Source organism: Grampus griseus (assembly GCF_964374135.1).
Source record: "Grampus griseus genome assembly, chromosome: 9".
In the NCBI taxonomy this organism is placed as follows: Eukaryota; Metazoa; Chordata; class Mammalia; order Artiodactyla; family Delphinidae; genus Grampus; species Grampus griseus.
The window spans coordinates 5,050,877-5,064,907 of NC_139003.1; the positions used below are offsets into that span (position 1 = coordinate 5,050,877).

General features: G+C 42.1%; 2 protein-coding genes across 17 annotated transcripts in view; one reads left to right on the top strand and one right to left on the bottom strand.

The window, feature by feature from the left end:
* The window catches only part of KMT2C (lysine methyltransferase 2C), a 294,524-nt gene that overhangs the window by 35,686 nt on the left and 244,807 nt on the right, over positions 1-14,031 (top strand). The gene's annotated exons all lie outside the window — the stretch shown is intronic.
* LOC309827662 (hsc70-interacting protein-like) lies at positions 750-2,327 on the bottom strand (the record flags this gene model as incomplete). The annotated part of the gene is given in 4 exon segments (XM_082662434.1): positions 750-1,781; positions 1,783-1,865; positions 1,868-1,990; positions 2,156-2,327. Coding segments are annotated over 4 exon segments (1,266 nt in total). The 3' UTR covers positions 750-893.

Consider the following 14,031-nt stretch of genomic DNA (forward strand, 5'->3'; position numbering starts at 1 on the left):
AATTTACCAGGAGTAGTCTGTAGCTATGGGAAATAACAGCAGTGAGCAAAACAGGCCATGTTTACTGCCCTCTGAAAGCTTACAGTTTGGTGGGGGTAGGGGAGGAGGCGAGCAAGGAGGTAGAATGTTCAGTAAGATGTTAAGTGTTTTTTTTTTTATGTGGAAATATGAAACATTTATTTTAGATATCAGACAAGAACAGAACTAAGTAATCCAATTTTACTGCAGCAGTATAAAAATCATGCCTTCACCACAGTGTAAGATTTAAATGCATCTGCACAAGGGTACACATTATGGAAAATGTAGTAAGATTGCTGCTGCCCTGCCAAGTACTTCCAGTCCCTACCCAGGTCCTACTGCAATACTGGTGTCTCAGTAGTTTCATGAAAGCAAATCATTAAAAATAATAATAATAAAGCAATTAAAAAGACAAATCAAAATGCTTCAGTGACCATATATCCAACTCAAACTTTATCTACTTAAATGATCTTCCCACTAATAAATCTTTATTTCACTCAAACTTGAACAATAAACCTTCCATACTGAAGTATCTTCCTTGCCTAATTAATTCAAAGGAAAAAAAAATGATTAGTAAAGAAAAATGTAGTAATTAACACACCATTTTAATTTGTTTTAAATATTTTTAAGGTTTAAAAATTGTTTAAAGTTTTTAATTTCTAGGAAGAAAACATTATCTGAATGAATACCCTAATGGCAAACCACTGTAAAAATGTTTCAGCTGCATTTGGGGCAGAGGGGTAGGGATTATCTTCAAAGCACCCTAGCTTTCTTCCTGAGAAGGTCAGAGGTACACTGGTTTGTATTATTGCGACATCCATTAGGTGATCTAAGTTGCTTTTCCTTCAGCAGGGGCTTTATTTGTCAGAAGGGCATTATGCTTGACCTCCAAATGTGGCCGACAGTTTACTGATGAGATTCATAACCTTTGAGTTGCTCTGATATTTTGACGTATTTGCCGGGTTCTGAGCCACATCCTGGAAGGCCACCATAACTTCTGGATCCTGCATGGCTGCAAGAACCTCTGGATCACTAAGAATTTCATTGAGCCCAGGCATTCCTGCCATTCCAGGCATGCCCCCTCCCATTCCACCTGGAAAAGAGCCGCACTGAGCCCGTGATTGTCCTCTGGCCTCTTCCTCCCTCGGGGCTCTTGCGTGTTCTCCCTGAGCCTTCCTGACCCTTTCTGTTCTTTCTTTGATCTCTCGCTCTTCACGTTTTTGCTCATACTTTCCCCGATGTTCAGCAATTTTCTGGGCCCTTGGTTGAACTACTTTCAGCATTGCACTAGCATCTTCATCGTAATCCGTCTTATAGGCAAGGGCTAGATCATGAGCAGCTTCTTCCCAGTGGCCCAAAAGTCTGTGTGCTTCCCCTCGCCACTTGTGTGGCTGAGCAGAATCAGGATTTACTTCAATAGCTCTGTCACAGTCTCGGATGGCAGCATTTGGCTTCTGTAATTTGATGAAGACACTTGCTCTCTTGCCATACAGAATGGCCAAACGAGGATTTAGCTTGATGGCATCTGTGAACAAGTCAGTGGATTTCTGTAGGTCACCATCATTTAGGGCATCAGTGGCAGCTACTTTTTTATCATTTGCCTGATCCATCATCTCCTCAGTTATCTCTACGCTTTCATCTCCCATTTCTTGAGGGGCATCAGTGTCTGGTTCAGTCACACCTTCATTGTCAATTTCTAGATCACTTTCCTCACTTGATGGTTCATCTGTCTTTATGTTTTCCTCCGCCTTCTTACTATCTTTTTTCTTCCTTGGTATTTTCTTCCAATTTAGTTTTATGAGTAGCACGTGGTATTTTACCCCCCCCCATGCTCTCTACCCACTCAGGAAGCGCATTTCCTCCGTGTGCAGAACGCTTGGGTCCTGCTTGCACATTTTCGTGAAGGCTCGACGCTCGCTCACTTTGCGGGGGGTCCATGGTCCGGAGGCGGCGGGCGCGGTGAGGCTGCGGCCTGATTCCAGGCCCAATGTTAAGTGTTACGGAGAAAAATAAAGCAATGCAGGGGGAAGGGCGAGGCTGAATTGGGTTATTTTAATGACGTGATCAGGGAAGGCTTCAATGCAGTGACCTTTGAGTGGAGTCTCAAAGGTAGTAGGAGTGCAAGGGCAAGAGGTACGGTGGAAGAGCATCTCAGACAGAGGGCCTCTCCCGAGCACACAGGCCCAGGGCAGGAGTGAGCTGGTGCCTTCAAAGACCTGGAAGGAGAGCTGGGGCGGGTGGCAGAGCTGAGTGATGGCTGGCAGAGAGGGGGGGCAGGAAGTCAGAGCGTGCAGGGCCTTGTAGACCATTGTGAGATCTTTTGGCTTTTATTCCCGGTGAGATGAGATACCTTTGGGGGCTTTTGAGCAGAGGGCAGACCTTATCTGACTAAGACTTTGAAAGGTTCATGCTGGCTGCTGTGTTGAGACTAGGATGAAGGGGATAAAGGCTGAAGCAGGCTTGGTAGTTACGAAAATATTGCAAGCAGTCAGGTGAGAGGTATTTTGGAAAAAGATAGACGTCAGAGAAGTGATTCTGTATATATTTTGAAGGTAGAGCTGAAAGGATCTGAAAGGAGTTGGGTGTGAGATGTGAGAAGAAGAGAGGAGTGATGTTAATGTTTCTGGTAGCCCATGTGACCAGCGCCGTAAAGATGTGGTCTATCTCTTCGTGTACGTCTATTTTATTTGGAACAAAAACCTTTCCTGGATGCTCTCAGCAGATTTCCCCTTGGATCCTCTTGGCTGTGATTGGCCATCTATTCCTGTTGTAGGTACAAGTGAGGCCGGGAAAGCCAACATCTGTTCCTCTGAGGCCTTATAATGGGAGGTGGCCTCTGACAGCAAGAACAAGTTGGTGGGGGTGGGGTGGGGGGTGGAGTGGCTGCTGGTTGGTTAACAGTAGTGGCATCCGTATGTCACTGCCCACTTTTCTGTTGGGTTGGTCATCCTTTTAAAACTTTTTTTTTTTTAAAGTGACTTGTAAATACTCTTTGCATGTTAAGAAAATAAGCTCTTGTAATAGTAGATTCTAAATATTTCCAAGCCATATATTTTAATGAGGTTTTTTACTCAGATCAGTTTTCTAATTTTGAAATAAATGAATCCTTTCAAAGTTACAAGTGGGGGCAGGTGAATGCGGAGACTGATGCATAATTTATAGTTTTTCCTACTCTAGGTGCAAGTGTCATTTTAACCTGAATGCTGGCTAGTCATTCTTTATAAAACTCATTTGGGGTCTTGCAAGGGCAGCAGTGGGGTGGATGGGAAAAACAGAACCACCTGATTCCTCTGTGCCCCATAGATCTCTCTCTTGTTACTGCCTCCTACCACTGAAGATGTGCAGCTTCATCAGAGGCAGAGTCTTCAGTAAGGTTTTCTTCTTACAGTTTCTTCTTGCTTCTCTCTTCAGTGGTCATTGTCTACTGACTTCTCCCTCCCTTACTCCCTCCCTTCCTTCACCAACAAAGCTGATAACTGGCTTATTATAACAAGAGAATTTTGTTTTATTATATGATTAATTGTCCATCCTCCAACATGGGGGGGCGTGTGCTCTTCCTCCTCAGTCACAGCAGAGTTTTGAGTTTCACCTCCACTGCTTACTAGTGGTGTGACCCAGACCGCTTCATTGCACAGCTCCCTTCCTGTTGTGCTAGGGATGGCATTCCCATCAAACACAATGCAAATGCTGCTTCCTGGAGTTGTACAGTGTGGTGGTTCTGATGTGACTTGAGGCAAGTTAATTCAGCCCTGAGTTTTCAATGAGATCATGAATGTGGAATTCTAAGAACACTGCCTTTAAGAGACTTAAGAGGAAATGATGAACAATTCCATAGCCCTTCGTTTTTACCTTTGACTAAGGGTTGATTACTAATAACTAATCAAGTGGAGAAGTAGGGTCATTGTGAAGTAGCTGTGAGGTATTATGGAAGGTATATTGTAAAAACCTCTATTTTTTCCCCCCTCTGCACACGTCATTGTTAAAAAAGCGATTGTGAGTATACGAGTTTGGATCGTTTCCACAGTTCAGCTGGAGCTCTCAGGCCTTTCCAAGGCTCCCTTGTGTTGATGCATGGGGTGGGGGTGGGTACAGATAGGTGAGGTACATTTACAGTTGTTGCATGATAACTTCTTATCAAGGCATAGCCAAGAGAGGGAATTCAGTGCAAGCAAGTGAAAATATATTTAGTTTTCTATTTCCAAAGTGTTCACTTTAATATACTTTTGGTAGGATATTAGAACAATTTCTAAGTTCCAAGTTCTGTGCTTAAAATCAGGAGATTCTCTAAGGAGTCACTGGTTTAGTTTCTGTACCATAATTCAAGTAGAGTTACAACACCGTTACAGTAGTTGTTGGGAGTTTAGGGGTTTAGGGCTCAAAATAAATACACATTCACTTATGTCCTTTTTTGTGTGGGATACTTTTTTGGGGGAATTGTTTAAGTGTAGATTTACAAGAAAAATCAATTTAGTGCATATTAAATACAGTGTATGCCTTTTGATCAAAAGTTGCCTAGAGGAATGTTTTTCCAGTAGGTGCGGAGGGGAGTGTAATCGTAAATAAGATTGTTTTATTCTTTTTTTAGAGTTTGGCTGCGTGCGGGACCTTTTTAGTTGCGGCATGCGAGATCTTAGCTGCAGCATGTGGGATCTAGTTCCCTGACCAGGGATTGAACCCGGGCCCCCTGCATTGCTGCATTGGGAGTGCGGAGTCTTAACCACTGGAGCACCAGGGAGGTCTCAAGATTGTTTTATTCTTTTTTTTTTTTTCCCCCGGTATGCGGGCCTCTCACTGTTGTGGCCTCTCCTGTTGCGGCGCACAGGCTCCGGACGCGCAGGCTCAGCGGCCACGGCTCACGGGCCCAGCTGCTCCGCGGCATGTGGGATCTTCCCGGACCGGGGCACGAACCCATGTCCCCTGCATCGTCAGGCGGACTCTCAACCACTGCGCCACCAGGGAAGCCCAAGATTGTTTTATTCTTAATGAAGTTATGTCTTAGAGCAAGAGAAAGGTACATAAATTTTTCCTTATATTGGCCCTGTATTATAATTTGACTTAGAACCTTGTAGCTTTAGATTTGTAGTGATTACTAACCACCTGTCACTGTGCGGATCTGTAAAGACTCCATGGTGAGATGAATGTATAGGAGAAGTGTAGGAGTTACGTGCTAGTGCGTATCTAGGCAGAAGGAGCAACTTAAGGATTGGTGGCACAGACCTGCGAAATTGCTCGGCCCATTTGTAAAGTGTTCAGTGTTAATAAAAATACAATATACTGTATATCATCATTCCCACATTGAATTTAACCATAACTAATGATACAATTGTGGCTGTAAAGCAGTTGTCTCCAAACTTATATTTGTTTTCTTTTTCTTTTTTAAAAAAATATTATTTATTTAAAAAAATTTATTTATTTTATTTATTTGGTTTTGGCTGCATTGGGTCTTTGTTGCTGCACGCGGGCTTTCTCTAGTTGCGGTGAGTGGGGGCTACTCTTCGTTGCGGTGCGTGGGCTTCTCATTGCGGTGGCTTCTCTTGTTGTGGAGCATGGGCTCTAGGCATGCGGGCTTCAGTAGTTGTGGCGTGAAGGCTCAGTTGTTGTGGCTCGCGGGCTCTAGAGCGCAGGCTTAGTAGTTGTGGTGCATGGGCTTTGTTGCTCCGCGGCACGTGGGATTTTCCCGGAACAGGGCTCGAACCCATGTCCCCTGCATTGGCAGAGGATTCTTAATCACTGCGCCACCAGGGAAGTCCCAAACATATTTGAATCATGCCTCCATTAGTAAGAATTTGAATCCTTGCTCTCAACATCTGTATCCTTTTTATTTTTCTTTTTGAAATAAATAGTGTACGTCTATCACAGTCCTTATATTAATACGGGTTGCTAAACTTTAGGAGAGCTAAATTTCACATTCCTTATTAATCTCAAGTTGTAGGATTTGCAGGCCTGTGATTGGGACATTTAAGTGTGTTATGTGCATTCTGCTTTGGAGACCACTACTCTAAAAGACCATGGTATAAAGAAGATACAGAATGTTCGTTTTTCTGCTTTGAATGTTAAGTGGTATGTAGTGTAGATGGGTGGGATAGAGAGAGTGATGATGAGTGGAATCTTTGAATCCCGAAGAGGCCACTGGAGGAATCAGAGTATTGGTGAAATAAAAAGTTTGAGTTCTGGGTCTGCATTCTGTGAAGGCTGTAAATGAATATTCATGTCTCCTTAACGTTTATTTAGTATCCACTGTGCGCCAGGCACTCTTCCCAGCAATTTCATATATGTTACTTAATCCACAACCCTTTTACTGATGAAGAATCCAGCTTGTTAATTTATGTAAGTGGGAAAAAGCCAGAATTTTTCCAGGACTTTGACTCAAAGCTCTTTGTTTTTCTCTTTTTACTACAGCTCTTTTGAGGAGCTCTAAAATCTAGTTGAGGAGTTAGGAGAAATAGACATTCGACAAAGTGTTAAAGAGGAAATTCTAAGTCCTTGGAATAGTGACTGTGTTTCTTGGGTCAGAGCTCTGTCTAGCCAAGTGCATACAGAAGATGTTTAATATATACCTGTTAAGCATTCAAGGACTCTTAGTATCAAGAAGCGTGGGATTTTAAGACATGTGGACTTGAGTCTCAGTACTTCCATTTCCTAACTGTATGACCTTGACCAGTTACTTAGCCTCTCTGAGCCTGAGTTTCCTTATCTGAAAAATGGGGGACTCAATCTCAGTTGCACTGGGTTGTTATGAGAATTAAATGATAATGTATAAGGTGCCTAAGTCACAGGGTCTATTATGTGTTACCTAGCTTCTATAATGACTGAACACAAACACAGGAAGGTTCTGTACTTGTTATAACTGTTGGTTCTCTAATCTCCAGGGAGATGTGTAACAACAGTGCTCTCCAGTTTCTACCTCCACCAGTTCCTTTTGGAGCTGGTAAAAATTAAAAATATCGTATTTTAACATAGTACATTATTTTGTTTCAAATGATAAATAGTAAGATAAAATGTAGTTTTTGTGGCCAGTGTATGGTAAACTCTGATGTCTAGGATATTTTCTTATATCATTTAATTTAATGGTTTTTTTGGGGGGGTGGTGGTGGTAAATACAGGCCAGCGTGAAGAAGAAAATGAAAACATCCACAATTTCACTGTTCACGCAACCCTTGCTGGCTTAAAAAAATTCCATGTACGTGATTAAGAAATTTAAATTCTATAAACCAGAAGCCCCCTCTATTAGCTTGGGTGTCATAAAAAAATACCACAGACTGGTGGCTTAAACAACAAAAACTTATTTTCTCACAATTTTGGAGTCTGGAAGCCCCAGATCAAGGTGTCAGCAGGTTGAGTTTCTTCTGAGGCCTCTCTCCTTGGCTCGCAGGTGGCTGCCTTCTCACTGTGTCCTCACCAGGTCATCCCTCTGTGTTGTCCGTGTTCTCATCTCCTCTTCTTCTTTTTTTTTTTTTTTAATTTTTATTTCTTTTTTTTTTTTTTCTTTTGCTGTACGCGGGCCTCTCACTGTTGTGGCCTCTCCCATTGTGGAGCACAGGCTTGGGACGCGCAGGCTCAGAGGCCATGGCTCATGGGCCCAGCCGCTCTGCGGCATGTGGGATCTTCCCGGACCGGGGCATGAACCTGTGTCCCCTGCATCGGCAGGCGGACTCTCAACCACTGCGCCACCAGGGAAGCCCTTATTTCTATTTTTAATTAAAAAAAAAAATTTATTTATTTTATTTATTTATTTTTGGCTGTGTTGGGTCTTTGTTGTGGTGCGCGGGCTTCTCATTATGGTGGCTTCTCTCGTTGTGGAGCATGGGCTCTAGGCATGCGGGCTTCAGTAGTTGCGGCACGTGGGCTCAGTAGTTGTGGCTCGCGGGCTCTAGAGCACAGGCTCAGTAGTTGTGGTACACGGTCTTAGTTGCTCCACGGCATGAGGCGTCTTCCTGGACCAGGGATCGAACCCGTGTTCCCTGCATTGGCAGGCAGATTCTTAACCACTGTGCCACCACTGTGTGCCACTGTGTCCTTCTTAAAAGGACATTTGTCATACCGGATTCGGGTTCACTCTAACACACTGTTTTTAACTTCACTACATCTTTATAGGCTGTATCTCCAGATACAGTCACACTCTGAGATGCTGGGCGTGTGGGCTTCGGCATGTGAATTTGGGGCGAGCACAGTTCAGCCCGTAACTGCCCTACCCTTGAAACTGCTGGTGACTGTTGTATTTATATAGTTCCAGAAGAAGTTCCTGTTCGTATATCTGTGAGCATATGAAGTTATATAACTATGGGTAATTAAATTAGTTTCTTTGAACTTAATGTGAACAGTATACATAGCAGCAAAGAATTACTACTGTAGGTTTGTGCTAGGTTGGGGAAATCAACTTGTTATATGGAACCAGACGTGATGGTATATTTGTGTGTGTGTGTGTGTGTGTGTGTGTAGTATATATGAGTTTATGTAAATACCAATATACGAAAGCCTCTTTAATGTAAAGTTGACTAGTTTCATGTTTGTCTTAAGTCCTTGACGAGCTAAAACTTTTTTTGTGTGTGTCAACCTATGAGTTTGATTTATTCATTCAGTCCTTACTGCGTACTTACTGCTGTGTCAGGTATTCTGTTAGGCATTGGAAGTATGCAGCATCATAAGATGAGATCCCTGCCAATCAGCCCTAAAGTTGGGTGAACCAGCAAGGGTGGTGAGACAAGTGGAGATATGGACAGGCTTCTGAGTCCTGAAAAGAGGAGGAGCTCTTTGTACCCTGAGACTTACACAACGCTTTTCTAGAGGAGGTAACACTAAACTGAAGCTTGTAAGGACCGTCCAAAGAGTATTTCAGGCAGAGGGAATAGCACATGTAAAGGCAGAGAGTTTTGAAGGGGATGATAAAAGGTTAAATATGGTGAAAGTATAACATGGAGAGGAGCGACAGTAGATGAGGCTGAGCTGGTGGCATAAGTTGCATCATGAAGGGTCTTTTATGCCATATTAAGAAGTTTGTGGGGCTTCCCTGGTGGCACAGTGGTTAAGAATCTGCCTGCCAATGCAGGGGACACGGGTTCAAGCCCTGGTCCAGGAAGATCCCACATGCCGCGGAGCAACTAAGCCCGTGTGCCATGAGTACTGAGCCCGTGAGCCTAGATCCCGTGCTCCGCAACAAGAGAAGCCACCACAATAAGCACGCGCACCACAACGAAGAGTAGCCCACACTCTACACAACTAGAGAAGGCCCGCGTGCACCAACAAAGACCAACACAGCCAAAAATAAATAAATAAATTATTAAAAAAAAAAAGTTTGTATTTCTTTCTTTCTTTCTTTTTTTTTTAAGAAGTTTGTGTATCTGTCTCTAAGGCTTGCAATATGCCACCACTGAAGGATGAAAGAAGGGGAGCAGCATCGTATTTGCATTTAAGTATCTGCATTGGTGTGGAGGAGAAACGAGGGAGATTGGAAGTGGTTGGGTGTTGGCAGGTGAGAGAGGAATGACTGCCTGGAAGAAGACAGTTCGGGGGATGACAGAGAGGCAACAGACTGAAAAGAGGTTTCAGAGGTAGAATTAATAGGACTTATTTAGGAAGGGGAGAAAAGTGAAATGATTGAAGTTTCTAGGCGGATGGAACAGATTTGGGTAGAAGTCGGATGATGACAGGTTGAGTTGTGGATCTGTTGAACTAAAAGTGCCTATGTTCCATTCAAGCGAAGATGCTCACCGGGAATGTGGATGTGTGGAGGGTGGGTGTGGACTAGAGCCCAGACCCCCTGTGAAGGTGGGAGTTGAGGGCATAAGAACCTGTCTAGTGAAAGGAAGCAATTGGGAGCTGTATTCCAGGGAGCGTTAGTATTTTCACTGGTGGTCAGAAGGAAACACCGTAAAGTTGGCCAGCGAAGCCAGGAGATAGATTTCTAGCAGGTCTGTGTATGAAGTAGTGTCGGTTGTTCTAGGAATAACTGTAGGGTGAGATAAAGATGACTTAGAGAGTGTCTGATGGATTTGACTGTCTGCTCTCTGGAATAGTGGGTTTGTTAACCAGATTACAGAAGGTTCTGTGGTGAATTAGAGACAAGAGAAAGAATAGGCACGAATAACTGACGAGACTTTCTAAAGAAGGTAACGTGTATGGTATCAGAGAGGAAGGAAGCGGGGCTCAGGAATGATGGACATTTAGAGGTAGGTAAGGCTAGATTTATGGGAGGGAGACAGTGGCAGGAATGGTGGTAGTGGGGAGAGGTTAAAGGGAAACAAAAAAGGGAGGGCATTTTGGAGTAAGGGGTTGACTTGGGATCCACAGCACATGCTGTTGGTAACTTACGTAAGCACATGTAAGGGAGGATACCTCAGTATTGCACTCATTTGATTTTTAAAATGATGCTACTGTGAATGTTTTGGTGAGCTTTTATTCTTTATTTTTTCCTCCCCTACTAAATGGCTATCTTGGATAATCTCTTGAGTGTGAACTGGAATATCCTCAATTTGTCTCAGGACCAAAGATATATTCTGGTATCAGGAACTAGGTTTTTTTTTTCATTTTCAATTATACTTAAGTAGGAAAAGCTGAATTAGTGAACCTGTTACATGGCGTTGAGATACTTTTCTGGTGATGGGGAAAGGAATCTAGCTAGCACTCTGAGTTAGCCTGTTACACGGGGGAAGAAGGTAGTTGTATAAGCTTCCTAGGGCTATTGTAACAGAGTACCAGAAACAAATTTACTGTCTCACATCTGCTCCAGGCCTCTCTCTTAGTTTCTGGTGGTTGCTGGGCAGTCCTTGGTGTTCCTTGAGTTGCAGCTGCATCACTCCAGTCTGTCTCCATTGTCACAAGACCTTCTCCCTGTATGTCTGTGTCTCTTTGTCCAAATTACCCTCTTATAAGGACACTGGCCATACTAGATTTAGGGCTCATCTTACTCCAGTATGACCTTATCTTAACTTGATTACATCTGCAAAGACCCTATTTCCAAATCAGGTCACATTTCTCAGGTTCCAGGTGGACATGAATTCTGGGGACAGTATTCAACAAAATATGGTAGTTTTAGAAATGAATTTCTAAAGTGAAGTTTCATGCATCAACTAAAGTTGTAGAGCAGGTTTTATAATACTAATGGAATTGTCAAAGCAGGCCCATTAGAATTGTTTTAACCTATTTAGGGCTTAAGTTTCTGTGATTATACGTTTTTAGTATTGTAAACCAATTCAGATGAAATCCTATAAATCTAAATCCGAATTATAAATTAAAACTTCCCCACTTTTATTATTTTTAAGTGTAAGAATGCCATTATTACCAAGGAGAGACCATTGAGGATAATCTTTTCTGATGAGAAAATGATGAGAAATGCCATTGTATGTTTTAAAGTAGATGGTTGTAAAATGCTTACTGTTGGATTCCCCTCTGTCCCCCAAATACCAGACTGGTTTGTGAAAAAAATAAACCTTTTTATTCTAAATCTAGTAGTAAAAAAAGAAATCTAACCTAGTCTGGGTAGATACCACCTGAAGATGTAACTCTTTTTTTTGTTGTTGTTGTTGAGTTTCTTTGTACATAATTTCTGCTTTTTTCTTGTGTTTTCAGTTTTCAGGGATGGTAGAAAGGTACATTTTCTTCATCGTCTTGCCTTCTTTTAAAATTTATGTCAGGCTTCATCCAGGTCTTTCTGCTGTATTTTAGACCGGTGCTGTCCAGTAGTGCTTTCTGTAGTAATAGAAATGCTCTATATCTATGCTTTTCACTGTGGTAGCCGCTGGAAGTGGAGCTGGTGGGACTGAGGAGCTGAATTTTAATAGTATTTAATTTTAATTAATTTAAGTTTAAATAGTCACATGTAGCTAGTAGCTACTGTGTTGCTCAGCCCAATTCTAGACTTCTCTCCGATTTCTCTCTCCAGTCCTGCCTTCCTTTTTTCTCAGGTGGTCATTAGTTTGGGGTCTGTCCTACCAAAATTTTTTTGGTGTATATGTAAGAAATACGTGCACGTGTTTGAATATTTACTGGTATTAAAAAAATACATTTATGTATTTATTTATTTTTGGCCGCGTTGTGTTTTCATTGCTGCGCGCTGGCTTTCTCTGGTTGTGGTGTGCAGGCTTCTCATTGCAGTGGCTTCTCTTGTGGAGCACAGGCTCTAGGTGCACGGACTTCAGTAGTTGTGGTACACGGGCTTAGTTGCTCTGTGGCATGTGGGATCTTCCCGGAGCAGGGCTCGAACCCGTGTCCCCTGCATTGGCAGGTGGATTCTTAATCACTGTACCACGAGGGGAGTCCCGTGTGTGTGTTTTTAAATGTATTAAAAGAGATTTACTTACAGATGTGTAAACACATGTATATACGTGTATATGAGTGAAATTGACCAAATGATATATTCATTATAAAGGGCTACATTTTTTTTCCCTCCCAACCTGGACGCTTCACTCTACATATTATGCTAATGTGGGATTTGGGGAGTTTGATCAGTTTACATTACTGTAAATCATAGATATGTCTTAAAGTATTTCTAATTCTAACAGTACACATCCTCATCATAAATTCAAACTCTAACAAAAGGTATAAATCACAAGTGCAGGTCTACTCCTCCGAGGTAATCACTGGAAACTTTCTTGTATTTCTTTCCAGATGTTTTTCATTTGTAAGTAAGAGATGTATGTATGTAGGAAAAACAAAAAAAGGGAAAGATATAGGTATGTATTTTTTGAAAACAAATGGAATTATGCTGTAAACACTGTTCTGTAACTTGCTTCTTTTGCTTAACAGTGTATCTTGTACATCTTTTCATAGGTACATGTTGATTAATAATGTAGGTACAATTCAGTGATAATTGAAATAAAGTGTTTTTCTATTTACTGAATCCTATTTTTTTTTTAATTAGTTTTTTTTTTTTCTCGTTGCACCGGGTCTTAGTTGCGGCATGCGAACTCTTAGTGGCTGCATGCATGTGGGATCTAGTTCCCAGACCAGGGATGAACCTGGGCCCCTGCATTGGGAGCGTGGGATCTTACCCCCTGTGCCACCAGGGAAGTCCCCCTGAATCCTATTTTTAAAAGTTACTAATATTATTAAATCATGTTATATAATTGTCAGTAGGGATGGCTCAGGTAAAATCTAATAGGAAAGGCTGAATTAAAATTTTAAACTTGTGGGACTTGCCCTGGTGGTCCATTGGTTAAGACTCTGCACTCCCAACGTCAGGGACACAGCTTTGATCCCTGGTCAGGGAACTAAGATCCCACATGCCACACGGTGTGGCCAAAAAAAAAAGAAAAAATATTTTTTTGAAAACTTGTATTATATATGCCTATTTGCAAGCATAACGGAGTTTGGTCTTTTTAATGTACATGGTCTTTTAAAAATATCTTATTCTGATGTCTCTTGTAAAACCCCACTTAAACTTTTGGGAGCTGATTTCTATCTTTTTGCTGTAAGATAACACTGTTCTGCAGTTATTCTTCTGAGAGTGATTTTTCTTTTTAAAGGAATGCATAGCAAAATTCTGTATTAAATGTGTTCACTCCTGGTTCCACTTACTGGTCTTATGATCTTAGAAGATGCTTAAGAGCCTGAGCTCTGTATTAATGCAGTGCTAGTTCAAATCCTGGGTGTACCACTTAATAATTAATTGTGTGACCATGATCCTCTCCCTGCTTCAGTTTTCTTGTCTGTAAAATGAGGAGTGATGATTGATGTGATGGGTCCATAAAAAGTACTGTGTTAGTTGAAATTATGACAGCTGCTGTAACAGATAAACCCTGAAATCTCAGGGGCTTAAGAAAATAATAGTTTATTCTACTGGGACTTGAGTCAATCTGTTCTCTGATGTCTTCTACACATGACTTCCAAGATTGCCCTGGGCATTGATATCCACCTGGCAGATGGGGGAGGGAGGGGTACAGGATTGTGTGGGAGCTTTGGAGGTAGAGCCTGGGAGTAGTGAAGAGGTATCCAGCACTTTTGCCCACATTTCATCGTCAGGAACTCAGACACATGGCAGGGAGGTTGGGAAATGTAGCCTCGCTGCTTGCCCAGGAG